The sequence below is a fragment of the Cynocephalus volans genome, chromosome 8 (genome assembly GCF_027409185.1).
Source record: "Cynocephalus volans isolate mCynVol1 chromosome 8, mCynVol1.pri, whole genome shotgun sequence".
Classification (NCBI taxonomy): domain Eukaryota; kingdom Metazoa; phylum Chordata; class Mammalia; order Dermoptera; family Cynocephalidae; genus Cynocephalus; species Cynocephalus volans.
Window position 1 is genome coordinate 31,727,194 of NC_084467.1, and position 22,788 is coordinate 31,749,981.

Below are 22,788 nucleotides of genomic sequence, written 5' to 3' on the forward strand. Positions count from 1 at the left end.
CTATAAGAAAGATGGGTTTTCTCATCCACCCCATTGCAGAGCCTTTCGGGGCATCCTTAGTCGGCTAGAACACCAATTAAACATGCAGCTTACTAGCAACAAAATAATTTTGGTTGTGTGCCATAGCTGCCTACTCCTGCTTAGCTAAGTGGTGATGGTTTTACCTTAGGCTTCACTAGTTATTTTGTAATGTAACGTCCCATCAAATGAGGATGCATCACCTTTCAGATTGATGGATTTTGTTTCAGTTTTCTGAGTTTTATTGAATTTGGGATTGACACTGAGATCCCAGTAGCATCAGTTTCTGGGATCTGTTTCCTCATCTGCAAAATGAATAGATGGGTCTAGGTAATCTCTAAGGATCCTTCCAGCTACAAGAGATAGCCTGGTATAAATGATAGGAGAAGGAAATGTTAGCCCAGCTGCAAGGTTGTCCATCAGTGAAATGTCATTACTTTATGAAATATCTGGAAGCAGCAGATGCCTACATCTGTGTACAAAAAAGGAAAGATCTAAGTCATAGACCCAGCCAGGACTGTTAACCAATGACAGTGTAAAGAGGTTATTTTGAAAATGTTTGTTGAAGCAAAACACGTGTTTATAGAGTTAATGTGAGTATACAGATTTGCTAAATTGGTGAAATATTTTTAAAAATTTTTCCAAGATGAGAGATGTATGAAATTCATTTCTTCCTTTTTAAATAAATAAATAAATAAATAAATAAATGACCAGTAAGAGGATCTTAACCCTTGACTTGGTGTTGTCAGCACCACACTCTCCCAAGTGAGCTAATTGGCCATCCCTATATAGGGATCTGAACCCATGGCCTTGGTGTTATCAGCACCACATTCTCCCAGGTGAGCCATGGGCCGGCCCCTCATTTCTTCCATTTTTAAGAGGGTTTCTAGAGGCAGCTGAACCTATCATTTTTATACATGAACACTTAGAACTCAGCAAGTGATCATACCTGGAATGTGATTTAGAATGAACTGTTTTAGATCCTGTGTTTGTATGAACCAATGTATGAACTAATGCACGTGTGGGTAAAATAGATATAAACTTTCTAATTTCTAATAACAGAATTTGGTAGAAGTGAAATGACAAAACTTGTTTGCTATTTCTGTAGTGGTATCCAACACTGACAGAGCAATCTGTGGTTATTTTACTCCCCCACTCATTTATAGACTTCCTCAGTGTTATCCCCAGTCTTACTGGTTCAAGAGGAAGAAGAAAAACTTTTGTATAAAATCGGGATTCTGTAAAATTGAAATTTGCCAAGGGAGTCTTTTTAAGCAAAAATTCAGGAGCGCCACAGTCCCAGTTCAGTGCTTGAATGCTTGGCTGATCAGGAGAACCTTTATGGGTTTGTTTGTTTTCCCTAACACCGTGTCTATACAAGGATTCATTTACTAATTGAATATTTATTGAGTACCTACTCTGTGCCACACACTGGGCTCCTGCAGGGAATAGAATTGGCCTGATCCCTGCCCTTGTGGAACTTATACTATAGTTGAGGAGGCAGACTTTAAGCAAAAAAGGACACAAGTAAATATACAGTTACAAACTGTGGCAAATGCTTTGAACAAGAAGAGATGTCATGGATTTAAAGATAATTGGATGCATTCAAGATATATTTTGGAGGTAGAATCAACAAGACCTGATAATGGCTTTTGTGTTGGGGATGAAGGAGAGGGAGTTATCAAGGATGACTTTTGGGTTCTGATTTGTACTATTGAGTGGATGAGAGCTGTAGTAAATTGTTGACTTAGGGGAGAACAGATTTTGAGTGAGGGGGAAGTGGGAGATATCGTTCCATTTTCAAACTGTTAGGTTCGAGATACTTGTGGTTTATTTGTATGGAGATACTAAGAAAGGAGATAGATGTATAGATTCGAAACTTGGAAGAGAGATATAAATTGAGTCATAGCATTTACCATCATTAATATTTAAACCCATGGAATGGATGGAATTGCCCTGGAATTGTATAGAATGAGAAGAGGGCCCAGGATTGACCAGCCTCCTTTCATCCCCACCCCCAAAGACTTCAACATTTGAGGTCTAGAAGAGAAGGAAAAAGAGAACAAAGGAGATCAAAAAAGGATGTCAGGATCAAGCTGGGAGAATGCAATATCACCAAAGATAAAAGTGCCTTAAGAAGTTCTTTTGGAAATTTTCTGTTTTATGTACCTGTTGCATCTTATAGTCTTGGAGTAATTTTTACTAGTGTACTGCCTGGAAATGTCTGCTAGTGCTGCTTAGATAATAACATGGCATAGTCCCATTTCACTAGCAGTGTGTGAAATACTAAGCAGTAGGAATTTTAATGTATCTGAAAGCACTGGTTTTACAAAACGGCTTTGTTTAGGAGTTGAGAGAAAGGAGCAAGTGTTTTCAAATTTAATGTTCTGTTCGCTTGTGTTCAAAATAAATATCAGGTAATATTTACCTAGAGGTGCTTTCATATATTTTTCAACTTCTGAAAAATGATGAGACATATGAGAGTATTCAAAAAGTTCATGGAAAAATAGAATTGAAAGATAATACAAATATTTTCATGAACTTTTTGAAGCACCCTCATATTCTTATTGACTCTATCAACTTAATCCATAGGGTGGAGGTCAGAAACAAAGGAAGGAATATCTAATGCTTCTATAGAAAATGATTTTAAACAAAGTAAATCAAAATTTTTTTCGTGATCCATAAAGACAAACATAGGTGTGTATTCAAATTATTAAAGAAGAATTAGTTCTGTTATATGAAAGGTTTTTTAAGCTATGTAAGTATTTCAGTTTTCTGTATCACTTATAGCACTGTCCAGTAAAACTTTCTGCAAAGATGGTGATATTCTCTGTCTATGATCCAGTACAGTAGGCACTAGCCACATGTGGCTAATGACAACATAAAATGTGACTAGTGTGGGCCGGCCCGTGGCTCACTCGGGAGAGTGTGGTGCTGATAACACCAAGGCCACGGGTTCGGATCCTATATAGGGATGGCCGGTTAGCTCACTGGCTGAGTGTGGTGCTGACGACACCAAGCCATGGGTTGAGATCCCCTTACCGGTCATCTTTTAAAAAAAAAAAAAAAAATGTGACTAGTGTGACTGAGGAACTGAATTTTTAATTTAATTTAAATTTTAATAGCCACCTGTAACTGCTGGCTACCATATTGGACAGCATACAAAGAACTTAGATGTCAGTTATAGTATGAGACAGGATTTCACTATTGGTGAAAGGGGTCCTTCAGTGTGGACTTCACATCTTTCCTCCATACGTTTGTTTTTCTTCCTTCTTTGCCTTTCCAAACCTGCCTGCCCATCACCACCACCATTTTGTGACACCAAATCAACTTTAAACTTGGGAGTGCCCTACCCCACCCCGCCTGCTTTTTCTTCAGTGAAAACATCTTTAATGTTACAAAATGGAATTATAGCACTTGCTTTTTCTGGGAACCCCGTTGTTAGAAAAACAGTTATTTTAGCTGAACCGCCTTGTAGTGTTGCCTGACAAAATATGGTATAATCAAATTATAGTATAAAATGAAGTGCACTTGTAATTACCTTTGTAACCTTCCTTTTTCAGTGTTCCCTGGGGCTTTCCCTCCCTGGTGAGTCACTTATCCAGCCATAAACCATTCTTTCTAGAATCATATTCCTAATCCTAGTGTGATCTATGGTCTCATATAGACCAAAATTTGTCTTAGTCAAATGAATCGTTTTCTTCTACATTTATTTTTGTCCTCTTCCATTTTCTGTCATCCTCTGGCGTTAATTGACTTACCTGTCTCACTGAAACGGAAAGAACTTTTTATAGAAGAAAATAGATGGGAAATAAGTCCAGGCTAGTGGAATATGGCTGATTTTATCCTTCGATAATTGAGAGAAATCTTATCTTAGGGACAAATATTTTTTCCCTTAATACCCTTTCAGGGGCAGAAGTACCATTCTCTTCTCTTTTTGTTTCCTTTTAGAAATGTCTAAATCATAACGGATCCTAATTGTAGTAGAGAAAAGTATGCATATTGTTTGTTATACTTGTTCACATAGCTTTAAAATTCCTGGTGAACATAGATATACATTATCTTAAAAAGTATTTTATATATATCTGTATCTTACTCAGAGAATGTGTCTGAAGTTGTTAAGGACATTTCCCAGCATTACTGGCCTGTTTCCCTTTGTAATTAGAAAAATACCGTTTCAGGATTATTGGCTGTGTGTGGTCTGTGGCCCTGGAACAGAATGAAGTTCAATGGCCACAGAGGGATTAAGCTGAGGTTGGCGTTTTTCACATTGTTAATATGTTTTGATTAATTGAGTTAGTCCTACTCAGAGAAGAGCATCGTCTATAATCAGTGGTCAGTTAAGGCTATTCAAGATGTTTTTCATCTTAAATACTAGTCATTTGGTATCATTCTTCCCTTTTAGGATTTATATACATTGCAGTTACTTTTACAATATTTAGAAGTTGATGCTTCTTTATTCCCTGTAGTTTTTTGCATTGAAAATTAAGCAACAAATTAAAACAAGCAAAAAACAAAAAACCCCTATGAGTCATTGGTTTAAATACCTAAGTACTGTCATAACTCTCTGTAATTATGTGTCCATAGGAGGATATATAAAAATATGAAATCACATATTTCCTTGATACTTCAGTGTGCAGATGACTTGTTTTTTCTTTTTATTCCTGGTCCTCCTTTATCAAATCATAAATCTCCCAAGAATAACCAGTCACTGTGTGGTGTAGAGGGTCTAACAGCCTTTAGATTAAATTTTCTTTTGGCTTGTAATTATCTAGATGTTCCAGAAAGAACAAGTGGATCCTCTTCAGATGAAATTACAGCAGGTGAATGGACTTGGCCAGGGATTAATTCAGAGTGCAGGAAAAAACTGTGATGTGCAGGGTTTAGAACATGACATGGAAGAGATCAATGCTCGATGGAATACACTGAATAAGAAGGTGAGTGGCAAGTGGGTAACAAGTGTATTGGGAACAGAAAGCATAGAAAACAGACATCTAAATCCAAGGTTTCCCTGGAACCTGGATGCAAATAAAAATTTAGCAGTTGTAATCTATAGTTACTAAAAGGAGGTCAGTAGTAATTTAAAAAGCCCTCATGTCTGTGATACAGGTTGCACAAAGAATTGCACAACTACAGGAGGCTTTATTGCATTGTGGGAAGTTTCAAGATGCCTTGGAGCCGTTGCTCAGCTGGTTGGCAGACACTGAAGAGCTCATAGCCAACCAGAAACCTCCATCTGCTGAGTATAAAGTGGTGAAAGCACAGATCCAGGAGCAGAAGGTAGGGAGAATGTTGGGACAGTGAACTGTAACAGCCCTAGGGAATGGTAGACAACACATTTGCTTGTAGTTTAAGGAGCAATTCAGGAATTTTAGTAGAGTCCTATCCTACTTTGTGTCATCGTGAAAAGAAAGGTGGAAATTGATTTACATCTTTAATCTACTAGTTTACTGTGGCATACATTAGACTGAACAATTTTACTTGTTCATGTATTCTATTTTAATGTTTCATCCACAGCTTTATGTTAAGAGGTTTGGTGTTTTCAGGGTTAGCAATATTCTAAATAATGTATGTTGTGTGCAAGGTTCTATCTGTATTTTTGGTTGGTTTAATTTCTACTTCAATGGATTTTCCCTTTTTTTTTTTTTTTTTTCTTTTTTTTGTCTCTTTTTAAAAAATTTATCCCAAAGGAGATTTTATTTTTTCTAACTTTATTAAAATGTAATTGGCTAATAACAATTGTATGTATTTATAGTGTACACGTGATATTTTGACATATGTATACATTGTGAAATGATTACCATAATCAAACTAATCAACACATCCCTTATCTCACATGTTAACTATTTTTCAGTGTACTTTTCTCTTAGTTTGAAGGATGTTCCCTTTTAGTCCCATGATGACAGTTGCTACTCCGTTAAAAAACTTGTGTGTGAAAAGCTAATGTGGGTGGTTGGAACTATGCTCTTATCTCATGTTTTTGCCTCAAGGATAATAAAAGCTTCTATTCAGTTAAGCTTAGGATTTGTCAGGGCGGGGGCTTTTTGTTTGTTTTTTCTTCCTATTTCAGATTTTAAAATGATCATGTGTTATCACTTTTCATTTTCTTTAAACATGTATACAATAGTTGCTTCAACGGCTCCTAGATGATCGAAAGGCCACAGTAGACATGCTTCAAGCAGAAGGAGGCAGAATAGCCCAGTCAGCTGAGCTGGCTGATAGAGAAAAAATCACTGGACAGTTGGAGAGTCTTGAAAGTAGATGGACTGAACTACTTAGCAAGGCAGCAGCCAGGTAAGGCCAAAGGGATTTTGAGGAAAGGGTCAGAGGTTTGTTTTGTCCTATTTTTTACGTACTATTACTGAAGTTCTGAAAAAGCTCCTGGGTGATTCATATAGTGCTTTGGAAGGTGTTTAATGGCTTTTATTTGAAGAGGGATAAGTTTTTAGAGATGATCCTTAGAATCACTCTCAGCTACTCATAAATTTCTGAGAACTGGAAGATTCATTGCTCTGTGTTGTTGTTCTGCTGCAGTTTCAAATGACAGATGCAGACTACTACAATCCAGCCAAATTATTTTCTGAGTTTTTGAAACAGATTTTTTTCGCCTTCATATTTATAAATAATGCTTTTGATACTTGGAGCTGAAATTTGTCATATTTCTTTTCTTTTGGCTTATCCTAAAGTTAGATGTTTTTGCGTTTAGGAGCTAGTCTGTGGTTCTGTTAAATATATGGGCATTCAAGCGGTACATAAACTTTCTCCAGTAAATGGTCAAAAGATAGGCAGTATACTTTATTGTATTCTTTAGGTTTTCTAGTTAGCCAATGGCAATCTTCATATAACTCCCTCTTCAGTCTTACTTCCACTTCCCCATGACTTGCTTATTTCTTATCTGAATTGCAAAGTTTGGCTTGCCCATATTAGTGGGAGAAACAAAATTGAAAGAATTTAACTTATTTTTATTTCCAGGTTTGCATTGCTTTTTTTCCCCCCGCTCTATTTCCATTAATGATACCATTAGTCTTCCAATTACCTGGGCTTAAAACCTCAACCCCACTTTCCCACTTTTACTCTTTTCTTTATCCCTTATCTGTGCCCCATTTCGGTCAGGATGCTGTCCATTTTACTTCTACAGTGTCTTTCCTGTGCATCCCATTTTCTAATTCCCACTCTGCTACCTTAGTTCATGACTTATGAGCTCTCACTTGGGCTATTGAGGTAGCTTCCTATCTAACCACTACTCTCTCTACTGCCACTTATTCGCAGGCCTCCCTCTTCCCATACCCCAGCAGTATGTGAACCTTTTTGAAGAATACTTCTAATCATATCTTTCCATGCTCAAGGACATTTAATGGCTCCCTGTTACCTATAAAATAAAATCTAAATTCTTTAACCCCACCTTCAAAGCCCTCTGCTATTTGACTCTAAAGTACCTTTCTTAGTTTCCACTATTATTCTTCTCTCTCCTTATGTTATAGGTAAAGTAAACTATATTTTGTTCTTTGATATATTCTGTCAGTTTCCTAACCCTGTGTCTTTTCTGATGGTGTTGCATCTTCCATGAAGTACTTTTGTCCATCTCCCCTTTTTCTGTAAAACTTCTCTTTATTCCCTTAGCATAGAATAACTTCTCCTACCTCTAAATTGCTGTAACTCTTTGTCTGTACCTTGTATTGTGGTCATTATTTTATGTACTTACCTCTTTGGTCCATAAACTTCTTGAAGTCATAATTTGCTTCTAATGTATCTTTTTATGACTTTTTCCTTCCACCCTACTTGTTTCCATTCTCCTACCCTACCACAAAGGTATTTGAAAAAGTTCATAGAAAGATTTGTATTATCTTTTAATTTCATTTTTCCACAGACTTTTCAATTACCCTCGTATAGTTTCTGGGCCAGTGAGAACCACCAAGAGTAATTTCATTTGTTACAGACATTTTAAAGGCTTTTATTTGGATTTAAAAATTTTGGATATGTGATGCTTCTAAATTATCTTAGCTCTCTTTTTGATACCCTAAATCTTTTTTTTATCTTTTTTGGCAAGGATTGGGGGGTAGGCAGCTGGCTGGTAAGGGGATCTGAACTCTTGACCTTGATCTTGTAACACCCAGCTCTAACCAACTGAGCTAACCAGCCAGCCCCCTAAATCTTATTGTACTGAGTTCTTTAAACTTTCAGATTTAAAAATCAAGATGAGTCAGAAAGACATAGAAATTAGAGACAAATTTTTTTAAATGAAATTTTAATTTAATAATCTTTAAGATATGTTTTAGTTGCATTAATTAAAGATATATTTTGAAGGCTGGCATAAACAAACTAGGAAAGGAAATTCTATACTTAGGATGCCACTTAAAAATGATAGCATCTAGAAATATGTTTTTCTTTATATTCAAACATAATTGAATTTCCAGAACTAAAATGCCAGATATTTTTCATTAAACCATTTCTTACTAAAATAAGTTTGTCAGAGTGTAAACAGCATAGTACTGGCGCAAAGTAGGTGTTTGGCAAAGGTTTGCTGAATGAAAGTGCACCATATACTCCCAGGCCTTTTCAAATGACTTATTGTTTAATCTGTTCTTTAGTAATTCAAAGTCAAAATTATAGCCTTTCATTATTAATCTCTGTGCTCATACAGATAGTTGATTTCCTGTCTCTTTCATGTCAGGCTGCCTCTCCCCTTTGTAATTTGATGCTTTTAATCTATAGCGTACTTGAAATTCAAGCTTAGTATGGATGTTATATTAAATAAAAGTTCAGATTCCAAGTGCGCTGTAAAATCCGTAGTTCTTTTGGCTGCTATTAGTGTTGGCAAATCAGGCAGTCTGAGGTCTCTTTTTTTTCCTTAAATATGGATTCAAAGTTAAGTTCTGGGGCTTGAATACTAGAAGCCTGACTGGATTTGTGGGAGATGGGGAGGGAGTTCTCGTTTATAGAACTGTACTGCCTTTGCTCTTCAGATACTCTCTTTACTCACAAGTGAAGAAGCAGAGACAGAGAAATGAAGACTCATGATTTTTTGACTCCTTTAAACTGTATTTTGGTCACGTGCTACATTCCTTTTTCATATGTATCTTTGTGGTATAAGGAGAAAGAGCATTAGAAGATCTGAATCTAATCCTCATTCTACTGTTGCTACTCACTGGGTGATAGGACAAATCTTTCTTTAAGCCTTCAGTGTCATTTTTCTCTTTATAATAGTAGGATAATTATTCTGCCCACCTTAATAAGGTTGTAATAGAATCAGAATAAGATAATGCTGTGAATATCTTTAAAACAGCAAAGTGCTAGGTAATGTGTGTTCTGTTTACTGTTGGTGTTTAAACTGTACCTGATAAAGATTGTTCTTTTACTGTATATAGTACTATTAACAGTCTTAATGTGACTTTCTGCCTGAGCAGCTTGTTATATATATTTATTAGGCAAAAACAGCTGGAAGATATCCTGGTTCTGGCCAAACAATTCCATGAGACAGCTGAGCCTATTTCTGACTTCTTATCTGTCACAGAGAAAAAGCTTGCTAACTCAGAACCTGTTGGCACTCAGACTGCCAAAATACAGCAGCAGATTATTCGGCACAAGGTAGGAAATAGTTATGATGAATGAAAACACAAAACTTGAAATAGAAATTCTAGAAATTAGAAAATTGCCTGCAGCATTCTTGATGTGTTTTGTGGTTTTTTAAAAAGTTTTATTTAAAATATGATCAAATTATTATGTGGAAAAGTCATTTTCTTGAAGTAAAAATGGAAATTGAGTAATAGGATACCATCAGAAAAAACAGTTTTTGTTCTCAGTTTTTATATTATTTTTGCCCTTTGGTAGGTGAATTTTTTATTAATTTGTTATATCATTTGTTATTCATTGTCTCATGTTTATTTTTCATTTATTTTGTTTCTGTTATTCATTTTTTCCATCTGGATTTCCAGGCTCTGGAGGAAGAAATAGAAAACCATGCAACAGATGTGCACCAGACAGTCAAAATTGGGCTGTCTCTCTCCTCCCTGACATGTCCTGCAGAACAGGGGCTGCTGTCAGAAAAGCTAGACTCATTGCAGGCCCGATATAGTGAGATTCAAGACTGGTGCTGTCGGAAAGCAACCCTGCTTGAACAGGCACTGTCTAATGCTAGACTGTTTGGGGAGGATGAGGTGGAGGTGCTCAACTGGCTGGCTGAGGTTGAGGACAAGCTCAGTTCAGTGTTCGTAAAGGATTACAAACAGGATGTCCTGCAGAAACAGCATGCTGACCACCTGGTATTCATGTTTTTCATTCTTATTTGTTATGTTACTAAGTTATTTATATATATATATATATATATATGTGTGTGTGTGTGTATATATATATATATATATAATTTTTTTTTTTTTTTTGTCATTTTTGTGACCGGCCGCACCGCGCTCAGCCAGTGAGCGCACCGGCCATCCTTATATAGGATCCGAACCCGCAGCGGGAGCACTGCTCTCCCGAGTGTGCCACGGGGTCAGATCTATTTTATAATTTTGATTTGTATTTCTCTTTATTTCTTTTTCTTTTTTTCCCTTCATTCTAAACACTTCAACTTTATTTTATATACAAGTGCATAGTGTAATAGACTTGGTGCTAAGGATTAATCCGTTTTTGGATGAGTCCATGGAAATACTTGTATTTAGCAAACTGAGTGAGTAATTCTAGAAGACAGTACAGGGTATAGTTAAGGGCCACCTCACCTGTAACTCATGATTTACATTGTTAGGTAGTGTATCACTCAGTTTCCATTTGGGTAGTTTTATGAAAGATAATGTACTTTAATAAAACCAGATATATCTAAATAGTGCCCAGAATTTGATCATGTAGTTATAACTTTTAGAACATTTTTTGGAATTTATATGCTCAAATTCCAGGGATTCTGTGTTATCTTAGTAGAAAGAAGAGTTTGCCTTTTTCATTTCATTTTTATGAGATCTCTTTGGGGGGTAGTAAAAATAGTCAAATCAATTTTTTTAATAATGTAAGATTCTTTGGCTTCATTGAAAATATAGAGAGAGTTTTTAACCAGGATCCGTATGGTTAAGTCAATTTAAGTTCTTGCTGACTTTCTTCTCTTCAATTTTCTGTCTTGTTCTTTATTTTGGACAAAGCAGATATTTTTGCTGAATTCCACTTCTACATTTCTTGGGCTCGGGTTTGATACCAATAGATTGGTATATAGCTGATTTAATCCTAAATCTCTTCTCATCCAGCACAAAGGAAAGCTTGCCTATAACTATCTGACTTAATTATTTTGAATAATCATTTGGGTAACCAAAGAGATAATGAGGGAATCTAATATTTGATGATTAAACTGGTATTTATCTCTTTACTTAAAATTTAGTCTCTTAAAGGTCTCACATTTCTTTCCTTTTGTTGTACCGTAATTTTGGGATTAATGGTATTCTTTCCTTTCAGGCTTTAAATGAAGAGATTGTTAATAGAAAGAAGAATGTAGATCAAGCTATTAAAAACGGTCAGGCTCTTCTAAAACAAACCACAGGTACTTTGAAAAGTGCATCTCTTAGCATGTCTGTGATCTCAGACAATTTCCTATCCAAGGGAAATAAGCACTCTGCATTAGCCACTTCTCTTTGTATATATGAGAAGCTTAGTATTCACTGATAACCTGTGAATATTCCAGGGAGGCTGATAACCTGTGTTCCTGTTTGCTGCTACACTTTGAAAACCTAAGAGACTTAGTTGTTTCCCATACGGTTATGGATGATAATTCCGCCTGCCCTCCAGTATGTTCAATGCCACCATTCACTGAAAGGTGCTAGAAACATCTAGAAACACCTGCAATTGAACTTAGACCTTAATCTCACAAGTGATTTCTTATCAAGAAGATGTATTTTATTTCCCATTTACCCTTAGTATGAGATGTTAAGTGAAATCAGTTCCGTAGGGAGAGGGCATTTATAAAATTTAAGCTCTGATTCAAAGAAAGGGGGATTAAAGGGACTCCCTCAACCCCACATCTCTTCAATATGAATAATTGTGTGCTGTCTTCCACAGGTGAAGAGGTGTTACTTATCCAGGAGAAACTGGATGGAATAAAGACTCGCTATGCAGACATCACAGTCACTAGCTCCAAGGCCCTCAGGACTTTAGAGCAAGCTCGACAGCTGGCCACCAAGTTCCAATCTACTTATGAGGAACTGACCGGGTGGCTGAAGGAGGTGGAGGAGGAGCTGGCAGCCAGTGGAGGACAGTCTCTCACTGGGGAGCAGATACCCCAGTTTCAGCAAAGACAGAAGGTGAGCAGTCATTTCACATTGTAAAAGGAAAAAAGTGTTTCTTCTTTGTCAGAATCCTTAAGTCTCATCACTTTAACCTTAAATCTAAACCAAAAATTTCTGCCTGCCTCCTTTCTGGTTTACTCATGTACAGTATGATTTGACATAAAAGCATACATAAGAACACTTGTTATGGACTGAAGAAGAAAGAAGTTGAATCCCAAATCCCTAGAAGTTTGCTTCATATGTAACATTTTATAATTTACCTTCATGTTTTATTCTCTAAAGAGTGTTTCATGATCACATTTGATTCTCCTGCAGGATCTTGTGCAGTTCTAGATGCACAGAAATACTGTGTAGGTACTTGTTAAGTTAAATACCCATGAGTAAAGCATTATGTATCATTTCTATTGAAATAAGGAGAAGAAAGAAAGGAGCACTGTTTGTTTTACCCAGAGACTGGCTCAAGAATTCTTGCAGATAGTTCTTAGTAAGCACTAGCTAAGCCTAAAGTCAGGTTTCAGAATGATTGAAAAATTTGAGACAAGAAAGAAAATAAGGAAGGAGGTCAGAGCCCTGCTGGGATATGTGGTAGAGATAGCACTTTCCACCCAGCACAGCTGCTAATGTGCTTTATTTAGCAAGGTATGGCCTGAAAACTTTTTTCCCTCCTTAGGAATTAAAGAAAGAGGTCATGGAACACAGGCTGGTGTTGGACACAGTGAACGAGGTGAGCCGTGCTCTCTTAGAGCTGGTGCCCTGGAGAGCCAGAGAAGGGCTAGATAAACTTGTATCTGATGCCAACGAGCAGTACAAACTGGTCAATGACACTATTGGACAAAGGGTGGATGAAATTGATGCTGCTATTCAGAGATCACAACAGGTAATGTTTATAATACCTCTGCATTAATATTTTAGGCAGTGGGGATAGATGTGTGAGGTACAGTACTATGACCTACATAAATACAGGCTCAGGAAAGAAAATAATGAGATGAAGTTGATGCCACAAACATTTCAATGATGGGAAGTGATTGGGTGGAGGTTTGTGAGGATGAATCCAGGTTTCACTCAAAATACTTGACCGCTTTTAGTAGAGAAGGATCTATGTAAGGCCTTTCCTTAGCTAATGTCCTGCTGAGCAGGTTGATGGTAATCAACCAAAAGGTCCAAATGCATCACAGTCTTAGTTTGACATAATCAACTGCCTTAGCATCTGATGGAAGAGGGGAAGGAACCAAGAACTATAATTACTATCAAATATGCAAACCAAAATAGCAGAGCCATCCAAAATAGAACCCTTTCAGTAAACACAGGTGTCACATTTCCCTTAATCTTTTTTCCTTCTTGCTTTCTGGAAAAAAGTTATTTGCTTTTCTCTGTAGCTGGGTACATACCTATTAACATGCCATAGCACAAAAAAATAGTACGACATCACTCCCTGGGTTCATAGTGATAAGCAAATGCTTTCTGAACCACACAAGTTTGCTGTGACTCCAGGTACATCCCAGTGTGTCTTTGTGTCATCTCTAAACTTGGCCAGATATTTCAGCACCACGCTCAGCCAGTGAGCCAACCGGCCGTCCCCATATAGGATCCGAACCTGTGGCCTTGGTGTTATCAGCACCACACTCTACCGAGTGAGCCACGGGCTGGCCCTTTGGCCAGATATTTCAATATGAAACTTACTAAGCTGGGAGAAGCTTACTTTTCTCTTTAAATATTAGTATAGGTTGGCATAGTTGAAGAGGAAGAGATAAAAGATTGGAGGACACTTATGAAACAGTCATGTAGAGCCTGTTACTGGTTTTTGTTATTGCATAACCATTTAAAGGTTTGGTGTTCTTCTGGAGTCTGATGCTTCTTCAGCTGAGCAAATACTTCCAGGTAACTTGACTCAGCTGTCTACTGCCCTATTACATTTATATTTAAACATCTGACTAAAACTACTACTGTTCGATGTCTGGGTATGAAAGAGGCTTGGTGGAAAGAGAGTACATCCCCGTAAAGGACTGATTAGAAGTGTATTTCTTTTGGAAGGTGTCAACTTCTGTTGTTGTTTCTAGCTGTAGGACCAATAACTGGGTTCTGTAATTTCTTTTAAAGAAGTTGATATATGATCGATTCTAATTTGTTTGTATCTTGGGCTAGCTGGTTAGCTCAGTTGGTTAGAGTGTGGTAGTGATAACCACCACACTCTAACCTTTCAAGGTGAAAGGTTTGGATCCCCATACCAGCCAGACAGGAAAAAAAAAAAAAAGTATCTTGATTTGTGATTTTATGAAATTTTTCCCAGTTTTGGCTTTATTTTGTGAGATAAAAACTATATTACTGAAAATCCAGGCCTTTCTGTGTTGAATAAATTACAGTTCTGAGGAGACCCTGGCTGTATATAATTTGTTCATTTTTCTTCAATACATCTACTAGTATGAGCAAGCTGCTGATGCAGAACTAGCTTGGGTTGCTGAAACAAAGCGGAAACTGATGGCCTTGGGTTCAATTCGCCTGGAGCAGGACCAGACCACAGCTCAGCTGCAGGTGCAGAAGGTAAGCGTAACACCAATGTGCTCACTATGTCTTGAGTAGAATGATCAGGAGCTTAGGACTAGAAAAGAGTTTCTCACTTTTATGTATGCTTGGTTGGGATGAGGAAGAGATTTCTTGCTTTGTGAAAAGGAGGGGCCTATTAATCCAAGAAAAAAATTGTTAGCAATTTCCTGGATGATTTTTAGGAGGGAAGATATTTTTGTAAGCTACTAAAACTATAAACATTGAAGATGTTGGACAGGCAAATTGTTACACTTTATAAGAACAACTTTTGATGTGGCTTTTAAGCAAGGAATTTTTCATATGTTGTGCCTTACCTTTCACTAACACAGGCTCAGGGTCCTTTTACTTCTTGATTTAACTACGGTTTACTTTTCAAAGGCTTTCTCCATTGACATCATTCGACACAAAGATTCTATGGATGAGCTCTTTAGTCATCGCAGTGAAATCTTTGGCACGTGTGGGGAGGAGCAGAAAGCTGTATTACAGGTGAACTACATTTATTTATTCACCATATTGTTCTTGTCTTGATCGTGGTGAATTAGAAGTACAATTGTGAAATGATGGTTTAAGGTTTTTTTCCTCTTGGACTTTCTTATTAGTGATTATTGTTAAATTCCAACTTGATGCCTGGGGAATTCAGACTTCTTCTTCTTTTTTTTTTTTTTTAAGATGACGGGTAAGGGGATCTTAACCCTTGGCTTGGTGTTGTCAGCACCATGCTCAGCCAGTGAGCGAACCGGCCATCCCTATATAGGATCCGAACCCATGGCCTTGGTGTTATCAGCACCGCACTCTCCTGAGTGAGCCACGGGCCGGCCCTGGGAATTCAGACTTCTAACCTTGTGTTCACAAACAGCCATACTGTATAATGTAAAATAACTTACAAATTCATCTTTATAACAGAGGAATTGCCACTTATCCTCAGTCCATAGGTAGTGAGCTCTGAGTTACTTGTCAAGGTATTTATGTTAGGTTTTACAGAACTATATGCAGATATTAATTCCTTCTTTAGGTACTTCTAAAAGGTCATACCCTTTTTAAAAGGATTGTCAAAAGTTTGTTTGTAGACCAGTCTATTTGTTTTTTATAAAGGGCATGTTAACCACCATTCCTCAGAAATTTTCATAAATTGATTGAGCTACTCATCCTAAACATTTGGAGCATAAATGCTAGATTCTGGAGACTTTTCTTTATCAGAGGAAAAAAGACAAGCAAAGCTTGATGGGCAGAGGCTCCACCATAGCCCCTGAGATGTTTAATTTTAAAGTGATTATTATTATTATAATAGTTCTGTATCTAAGGTTGTGAGTCATTAGTAAAAGGTTAATTTTGCTGTTTTTTTTTTTTTTTGTGTGTGTGTGTGTGTATGTGCTATTTTACTATCTTTTAAGCTAGTGTCATGTTTTAAAAATTATAGAAACAATATATGTGAGGGTGCTTCAAAAGGTTATGGAAAAACAGAATTAAAAGATAATACAAATCTTTCCACAAACTTTTTTAAGTACCCTCATGTGTATAATAGGAAAATTAGAAAGTTCAGATAAATATAAAGAAGAAAATAGAAATCACTTGTAATCTTGGTAGATTAGTCCATATTTTTAATAATTTAGTATATATTCCTTTAGACTTTTTTTTTTTTTTTTTTTTGCCTTTTTTGTGACCAGCACTCAGCCAGTGAGTGCACCGGCCATTCCTATATAGGATCCGAACCTGCGGCGGGAGCGTCGCCACGCTCCCAGCGCCGCACTCTCCCAAGTGCGCCACGGGCTCGGCCCCCTTTAGACTTTTTAGTATATATATACCGACTTTTTTTCTTAAAGAAGTGTTCATAATAGTAATACTTACATTTTTTCTTTTTTGGTTAATAGGAAAAGACAGAGTCTCTAATACAGCAATATGAAGCCATTAGCCTACTCAATTCAGAGCGTTATGCCCGCCTAGAGCGGGCACAGGTCTTGGTGAACCAGTTTTGGGAAACTTACGAAGAGCTCAGCCCCTGGATTGAGGAAACTCGGACACTAATAGTGCAGTTACCTCCTCCAGCTATTGATCATGAGCAGCTCAGGCAGCAGCAAGAGGAAATGAGGGTAAGGAGCATGCCAACTGTTATTTTATTGCAGGACTGAAAATGGGCTTTGTAATTTATTCAAAAACACCTTATTTATATTAGTGCCTACTAGGTACAAGTTCTGTTATGAAGTTCATTCTTAATCAGTTAGAATTTTTTTACCTAATAAAAATACATATCTGAATTATTTCCTTCATTGTTTAATATGAATTGATTAAAGAATAAGATTATAGAGATGATGAGAACCTGATATTACAGATAAAGAACTAAACATCAAGGGAATTTAAAATATTTCCAGGGACGATGGGGTATATTAGACTTGTGTGGTTGGATGGCTTTTTCCCTTTGGTTAGGCACCAACTGGATTGCGAGTCAGAAAGCATTTGCTGCATATAGTTAAGACAAAAGGGAAGTTAATAGACATTTCAACTACTGCTGTTACCATTAAGGACATTTTTTTGAATGTTTATTTCTGATTTATGGCTTGTGCTTATTGCTATTCCCATATTTCTGTAAGTGGAAGGATGTAACCTGAAAGTAGCCAGCAATAAAGTGAAGAATGGTTGGATTATCAGAAATGTTGCTATTTGTAGCTTATCCTGCTTGGTGTCTCTCAGTCTGGGGAGGGAGACAGATATTAAACCATGTAAATTACAATATACTACATAGAAGTATTTATGAGTGCAGAAGACTGTGGGAGAGTCATAAGTAGCTGGGGAGAGTTAGAAAGGATGTGTCCAGGTGACTTCCAGGTTAATGGGATATCTGAATTGGCTTTTGAATATTAATAGAATTAGGTAGTGTTAGAGCCCAAGACTTAGGTGTTTTTCTATTCCCCCATGAATGTTTAGATGATGAAACTGGCTGGGTTTTTTTAACAGTTCATTTGTTCCTGTCAAAGTTGGTATTAGCTCTGACCAAAGTATCTAAACAAATAGACTGGTATAAAAATGCTCATTATGTTTTAATCTGTATTTCTTTGCATAGCAACTAAGGGAATCTATTGCTGAACACAAACCTCATATTGATAAGCTACTAAAGATAGGCCCACAACTAAAGGAGTTAAACCCTGATGAAGGGGAAATGGTGGAAGAAAAATACCAGAAAGCAGAAAACATGTATGCCCAAATAAAAGAGGAAGTGCGCCAGCGGGCCCTGGCTCTGGATGAGGCTGTTTCCCAGTCTGCTCAGGTATGTGTGTCTTACACCCATAAACCTTCAATTGTCTGTTAGTTTAAGCAGGACGTCTCTGCATCAGGTGTCTCTACGCTCAGGAATGTCCAGACCAGCATGTTAGAAATACATCATCAATAGAGTAGGAAGCTTTATCCATCTACATTTTTATCCCAAGGAATATTGTATACTGCACTGGAAGGAGGGTAAAATGCATCTTGGGGGCCGAGCCCGTGGCGCACTTGGTAGAGTGCTGCGCTGGCAGCGCGGCGACACTCCCGCCGCGGGTTCGGATCCTATATAGGACTGACCGGAGCACTCACTGGCTGAGTGCCGGTCACGAAAAAACGACCAAAAAAAAAAAAAAAATGCATCTTGGCTGGTATATATCGTCTGTTGATGGTTTTCCTGAAAACTTTGTTGTGATGATCTCCTTTAGCAGGGGTGATTTTAGATATATTTATCTTACTGACTCAAAAGCAAAGACTTCCTCAACAAAAGCCAGGTTCCTGTTGAGCCTATTACTTCTGAGATTTAGAACAACAGCACATTAGTTTTCATATTCAAGAAGCTACCAGCTAAGTCCTAGTTCTGAGAAAGGTACTTTAATAGGGAGAAGTAAGAGCCAAAGAGAAGCATAAACCACCAACAGTGGAGTTTAAAGCATGTAACTACATACTTTTCAACTAATATATTACTGTTAGTGGTACTTTTGTCATGTCTGGGTATTAGATTCCTATGTTTAGTCAATATTCTTGGTTAATATTTGTACTTACTCAAGTTTTTCCCTCCACCTTCCGTCCCATCTCTCACTCACATTGTGGAATGTGTTACTTTGTGTTGTTGCTGCCTGCTCCTGTCTTCCCCACATCGTCACATTTCATTGTTGTGTTGACCGCGCCCACCATTACAGATTACAGAGGTAAGGTACCCACCCCCATTGGGATCAGGGTGTTCTTAGCTGAAAATTGAGGGCAATACCTATAAGGAATCTTCCCTTAGCTTTAGTGGAGTAAATTTGATTATTGCAGTATATTAAGCCAGTTTCATTTGGGTTGGAATCTAGAAGTGAGTGGTGATGGGAAGTGATTTTGTTAAAGAACTCCCATCATGTTTTTCCTTTAGAACACTTAATATTGATAAGCCTTACTCTAATCAATGAATCCAGAGTTGGTTTTAGATAGATTTTTTAGGAAGCAAGCTTATCTGTTTTGCTCCCTTTTCTCTTCTCTCTGTGTCAGATTAGAAAGGAGAATTTTACAGTTATATTCATGTTATTCAAAGTGCCAGAAAAGTGAGAAGGTAATTGTTCTTTTAGATTAAGGTTAGATTTGGCCTTCCTTTATTGCCTTTCATCATGCCAACATTTTCCTCTCTCACTGTTCCATACAGTGGTTTGTTAGATTGCATGCCATAATTTTAAACTTCAAGTCTTGTAGCATATTAAGTTCCCTGTTCATTTACATAACTGGTGGAGGGCATCTAACTTGTTGGTCTAGTCTTGTTGCATGCAATTGTCATTGGAGATGTTGACACACTGACTCAATGGTTTCATAGTCTTGTCCCTTTCTTGTCACATTAATTGGAATAGGAGAAATATTGTGACAACACTAAAGAGTTGATTTCTGGTATACTACTTAATATCTTTTGATTCTTAAAATAAATATTGGCAGTTTTTCCCTGATGGGACCAGCTCTGGTGTACTCTGCCCAAAATAATTTCTTAGCCAAACCCAACACTTAACAACCATTGGGCTAGGCTGAGCACAGGTTATCCTAAACAGTAGTAGATTTATATTTTGCCCTTATTCCCTAAAATTTTCCCAAGAAGTGTGGTGAAATGTTACTGCAATGGCTAATGTTCCAATGTTTGTTTAGTTCCATGATAAAATTGAGCCTATGTTGGAGACTCTGGAGAACCTCTCCTCTCGCCTGCGTATGCCACCACTGATCCCTGCTGAAGTAGACAAGATCAGAGAGTGCATCAGTGATAATAAGAATGCCACTATGGAGCTAGAAAAACTTCAGCCGTCCTTTGAGGCCCTGAAGCGCCGTGGAGAAGAGCTCATTGGGCGATCTCAGGGAGCGGACAAGGATCTGGCTGCAAAAGGTGCTTGATGCATCTACTAATATTGAAAGAAAATCAATAGAATAAATTCCAGGCTGTGGTCATCTTCAGCATCCCACCAGATGCATTTTATTGAATGTAAATGTAGTCCCCAAGTAATGAGTATTCCAGAAAGTCATTTAGAATTCACTACACATTACTGCATTGTAACGAGGTTACAATTGGTAGTTAGATTCCCAGGGCAGCAAACAAATGCTCTTTTAACCCCTAATGTGAGTATATTACAGTGTCAAAAGTGGGTAGAACATAACTGTCTTTAATAACACTCTCCATGGGAATCATACAAGTTCAACACAGAACACTGGAAATAGAGTTCCCATATCATCCACTTTGTAAGTTAGGGGTTTTATATTTTAGCAGTACCTTTATTAGCACTTCCAAATTACCTCTGTGACTCCTTTATGTAGGAGACCAACATAAGCAGAAAATGCAAATGTAGAAATAATAATATAGCTAAGGTAGAAAACCATTCTTCGGCTATAAATTTTTTGAGCTTTCTTAAAAGATAGTTTCATTGAAAATGTCAGAATTAGATGGAATTTCTGGTGAGACTGATTTTAAGGATCTAGAGAAGTCCTGTTCACATCTCTTCTTTACCCCCTCAGAAATCCAGGATAAATTGGATCAAATGGTATTCTTCTGGGAGGACATCAAAGCTCGGGCTGAAGAGCGAGAAATTAAATTCCTTGATGTCCTTGAATTAGCAGAGAAGTTCTGGTATGACATGGCAGCTCTACTGACCACCATCAAAGACACCCAGGATATTGTGCATGACTTGGAAAGCCCAGGCATTGACCCATCCATCATCAAACAACAGGTTGAAGCTGCTGAGGTAGGAAAGAAACAAAACCCTTTCTCTTTTGTGTGTGTCCTCTAGAACAGCACTTTGTCTAAGTATGCTGGGTTAGCCACTTAGCCAGGCTGAGTACCTTCAAACTTTTTCTACTTGAAAAAAAATCTGCTCATTATAGTAAATTTCTTTAAGGTAGAAAAATAAATGATAGAAAAGAAAAATCAATTTTGGACTCATCATCCAGAGATAACAGTCATCACATACCTTTTTATAGTATTTTTGGGAGTCTAGTTTTTACTAAATGCATTTCTCACCTCATCTTGCCCATTTAGTACAAGCCAAGCCTATCTTGATATTATCTCTTTTATTTTATTCTTTTATTTCAGCTGTTTTTCCATATAGGAATTCTTTCCTCCGCACCCATCTATGCCAGTCCGTGAACCACTTTTTAGCATCGGGCACAGAACTGATTTCCTTCAAGACTATATAGCCTAGCATTCCTATTATGCTTGTCTGTCAGCACTTAAGTTTGTGATTTGTACTATATTATTTTACCCTTGTTGATATACTTCTCTGTAGTAGACTTCTGGCTGTAAATTATAATCTCCTTGAAGGTAAGGAATGAGCTGTTAGTAAATTACTGAAGCTCATTATACCTTTCCCTTACTGTTTTATATATATTTAATATATGAAAAATAACCACTTAGAGTCAGAAGCTTTACTGTCTAGATTAGCGAAATATTAGGAACATTGAACAGCTTTTGTGAAATTGACAGTTATGCTGAACATCTGCTATTGATGGGGGTATAAATTGCATTTGCAAAGTTTGGGAAGTTCTGTTCTGCTTTCTGTTTTGGCTTATGTTCTCTTCATTTACATGTAGACTATTAAGGAAGAGACAGATGGTCTGCATGAGGAGTTAGAGTTTATTCGAATCCTTGGAGCAGATTTGATTTTTGCCTGTGGAGAAACTGAGAAGCCTGAAGTGAAGAAGAGTATTGATGAGGTATGGAGACGTGGATAAGGAATTCAGATGAAATATTAGTGGGTTCAGACCGCAGAGTGGTATTAATTGAAGAATGTGATTGAATGTTTTCCCCCTAGATGAATAATGCTTGGGAGAACTTAAACAAAACATGGAAAGAGAGGCTAGAAAAACTTGAGGATGCCATGCAAGCTGCTGTGCAGTATCAGGACACTCTTCAGGTGAGAGGCCAGGGAGTGACCACCAAGAAAACACAGTTTCCATTTTCCCTCGTCATTTTCCGAATTCACAAGAGTGGATCACCTGCATGGGACTACAACATTCTCAAGCCTAAGACAGGGATATTACCACATTTTTAACCAAAGCTTCCCACTTCCAGTGAGAAAAATGCTGACATGTCCGAATTTCTACTCTTCCTGCTGTATTTTTATCCTGATTGCATGCTCATCATATTTACATGCATTCAGCCATGCAAAGAAGCTGGCCTTACTGTGAAACTCATTACTTACTAGAGGTTTCAAACCTAGATTATCTTGAAGCACAACATGGCACAGTAGCTTCAGGACATTATATGCTTGCTAGCTGGTGATGAGAAATATTAACTTTTATTTAAATTTAGTATTCCTAGGGCCGGCCCATGGCTCACTCGGGAGAGTGTGGTGCTGATAACACCAAGGCCCCAGGTTCGGATCCCATATAGGGATGGCCAGTTAGCTCACTGGGTGAGCGTGGTGCTGACAACACCAAGTCAAGGGTTAAGATCCCCTTACCAGTCATCTTTTTAAAAAATTTAAAAATAAAATTAAATAAATAAATATAGTATTTC

At 37.4% G+C, this 22,788-nt stretch overlaps 1 protein-coding gene across 4 annotated transcripts in view; it reads left to right on the forward strand.

The window, feature by feature from the left end:
• Positions 1-22,788, forward strand: part of MACF1 (microtubule actin crosslinking factor 1) — a 226,051-nt gene that overhangs the window by 165,916 nt on the left and 37,347 nt on the right. For all 4 annotated transcript variants that reach the window (XM_063103580.1, XM_063103578.1, XM_063103581.1 and 1 more), the window contains 16 exons: positions 4,794-4,955; positions 5,128-5,298; positions 6,146-6,312; positions 9,444-9,603; positions 9,951-10,277; positions 11,449-11,533; positions 12,049-12,290; positions 12,946-13,152; positions 14,694-14,813; positions 15,195-15,302; positions 16,685-16,903; positions 17,872-18,075; positions 19,935-20,166; positions 20,790-21,016; positions 21,861-21,983; positions 22,082-22,183. In XM_063103580.1, coding sequence (XP_062959650.1) covers positions 4,794-4,955; positions 5,128-5,298; positions 6,146-6,312; positions 9,444-9,603; positions 9,951-10,277; positions 11,449-11,533; positions 12,049-12,290; positions 12,946-13,152; positions 14,694-14,813; positions 15,195-15,302; positions 16,685-16,903; positions 17,872-18,075; positions 19,935-20,166; positions 20,790-21,016; positions 21,861-21,983; positions 22,082-22,183 — 2,856 coding nt within the window. The remainder of the gene's footprint in view (positions 1-4,793; positions 4,956-5,127; positions 5,299-6,145; positions 6,313-9,443; positions 9,604-9,950; positions 10,278-11,448; positions 11,534-12,048; positions 12,291-12,945; positions 13,153-14,693; positions 14,814-15,194; positions 15,303-16,684; positions 16,904-17,871; positions 18,076-19,934; positions 20,167-20,789; positions 21,017-21,860; positions 21,984-22,081; positions 22,184-22,788) is intronic.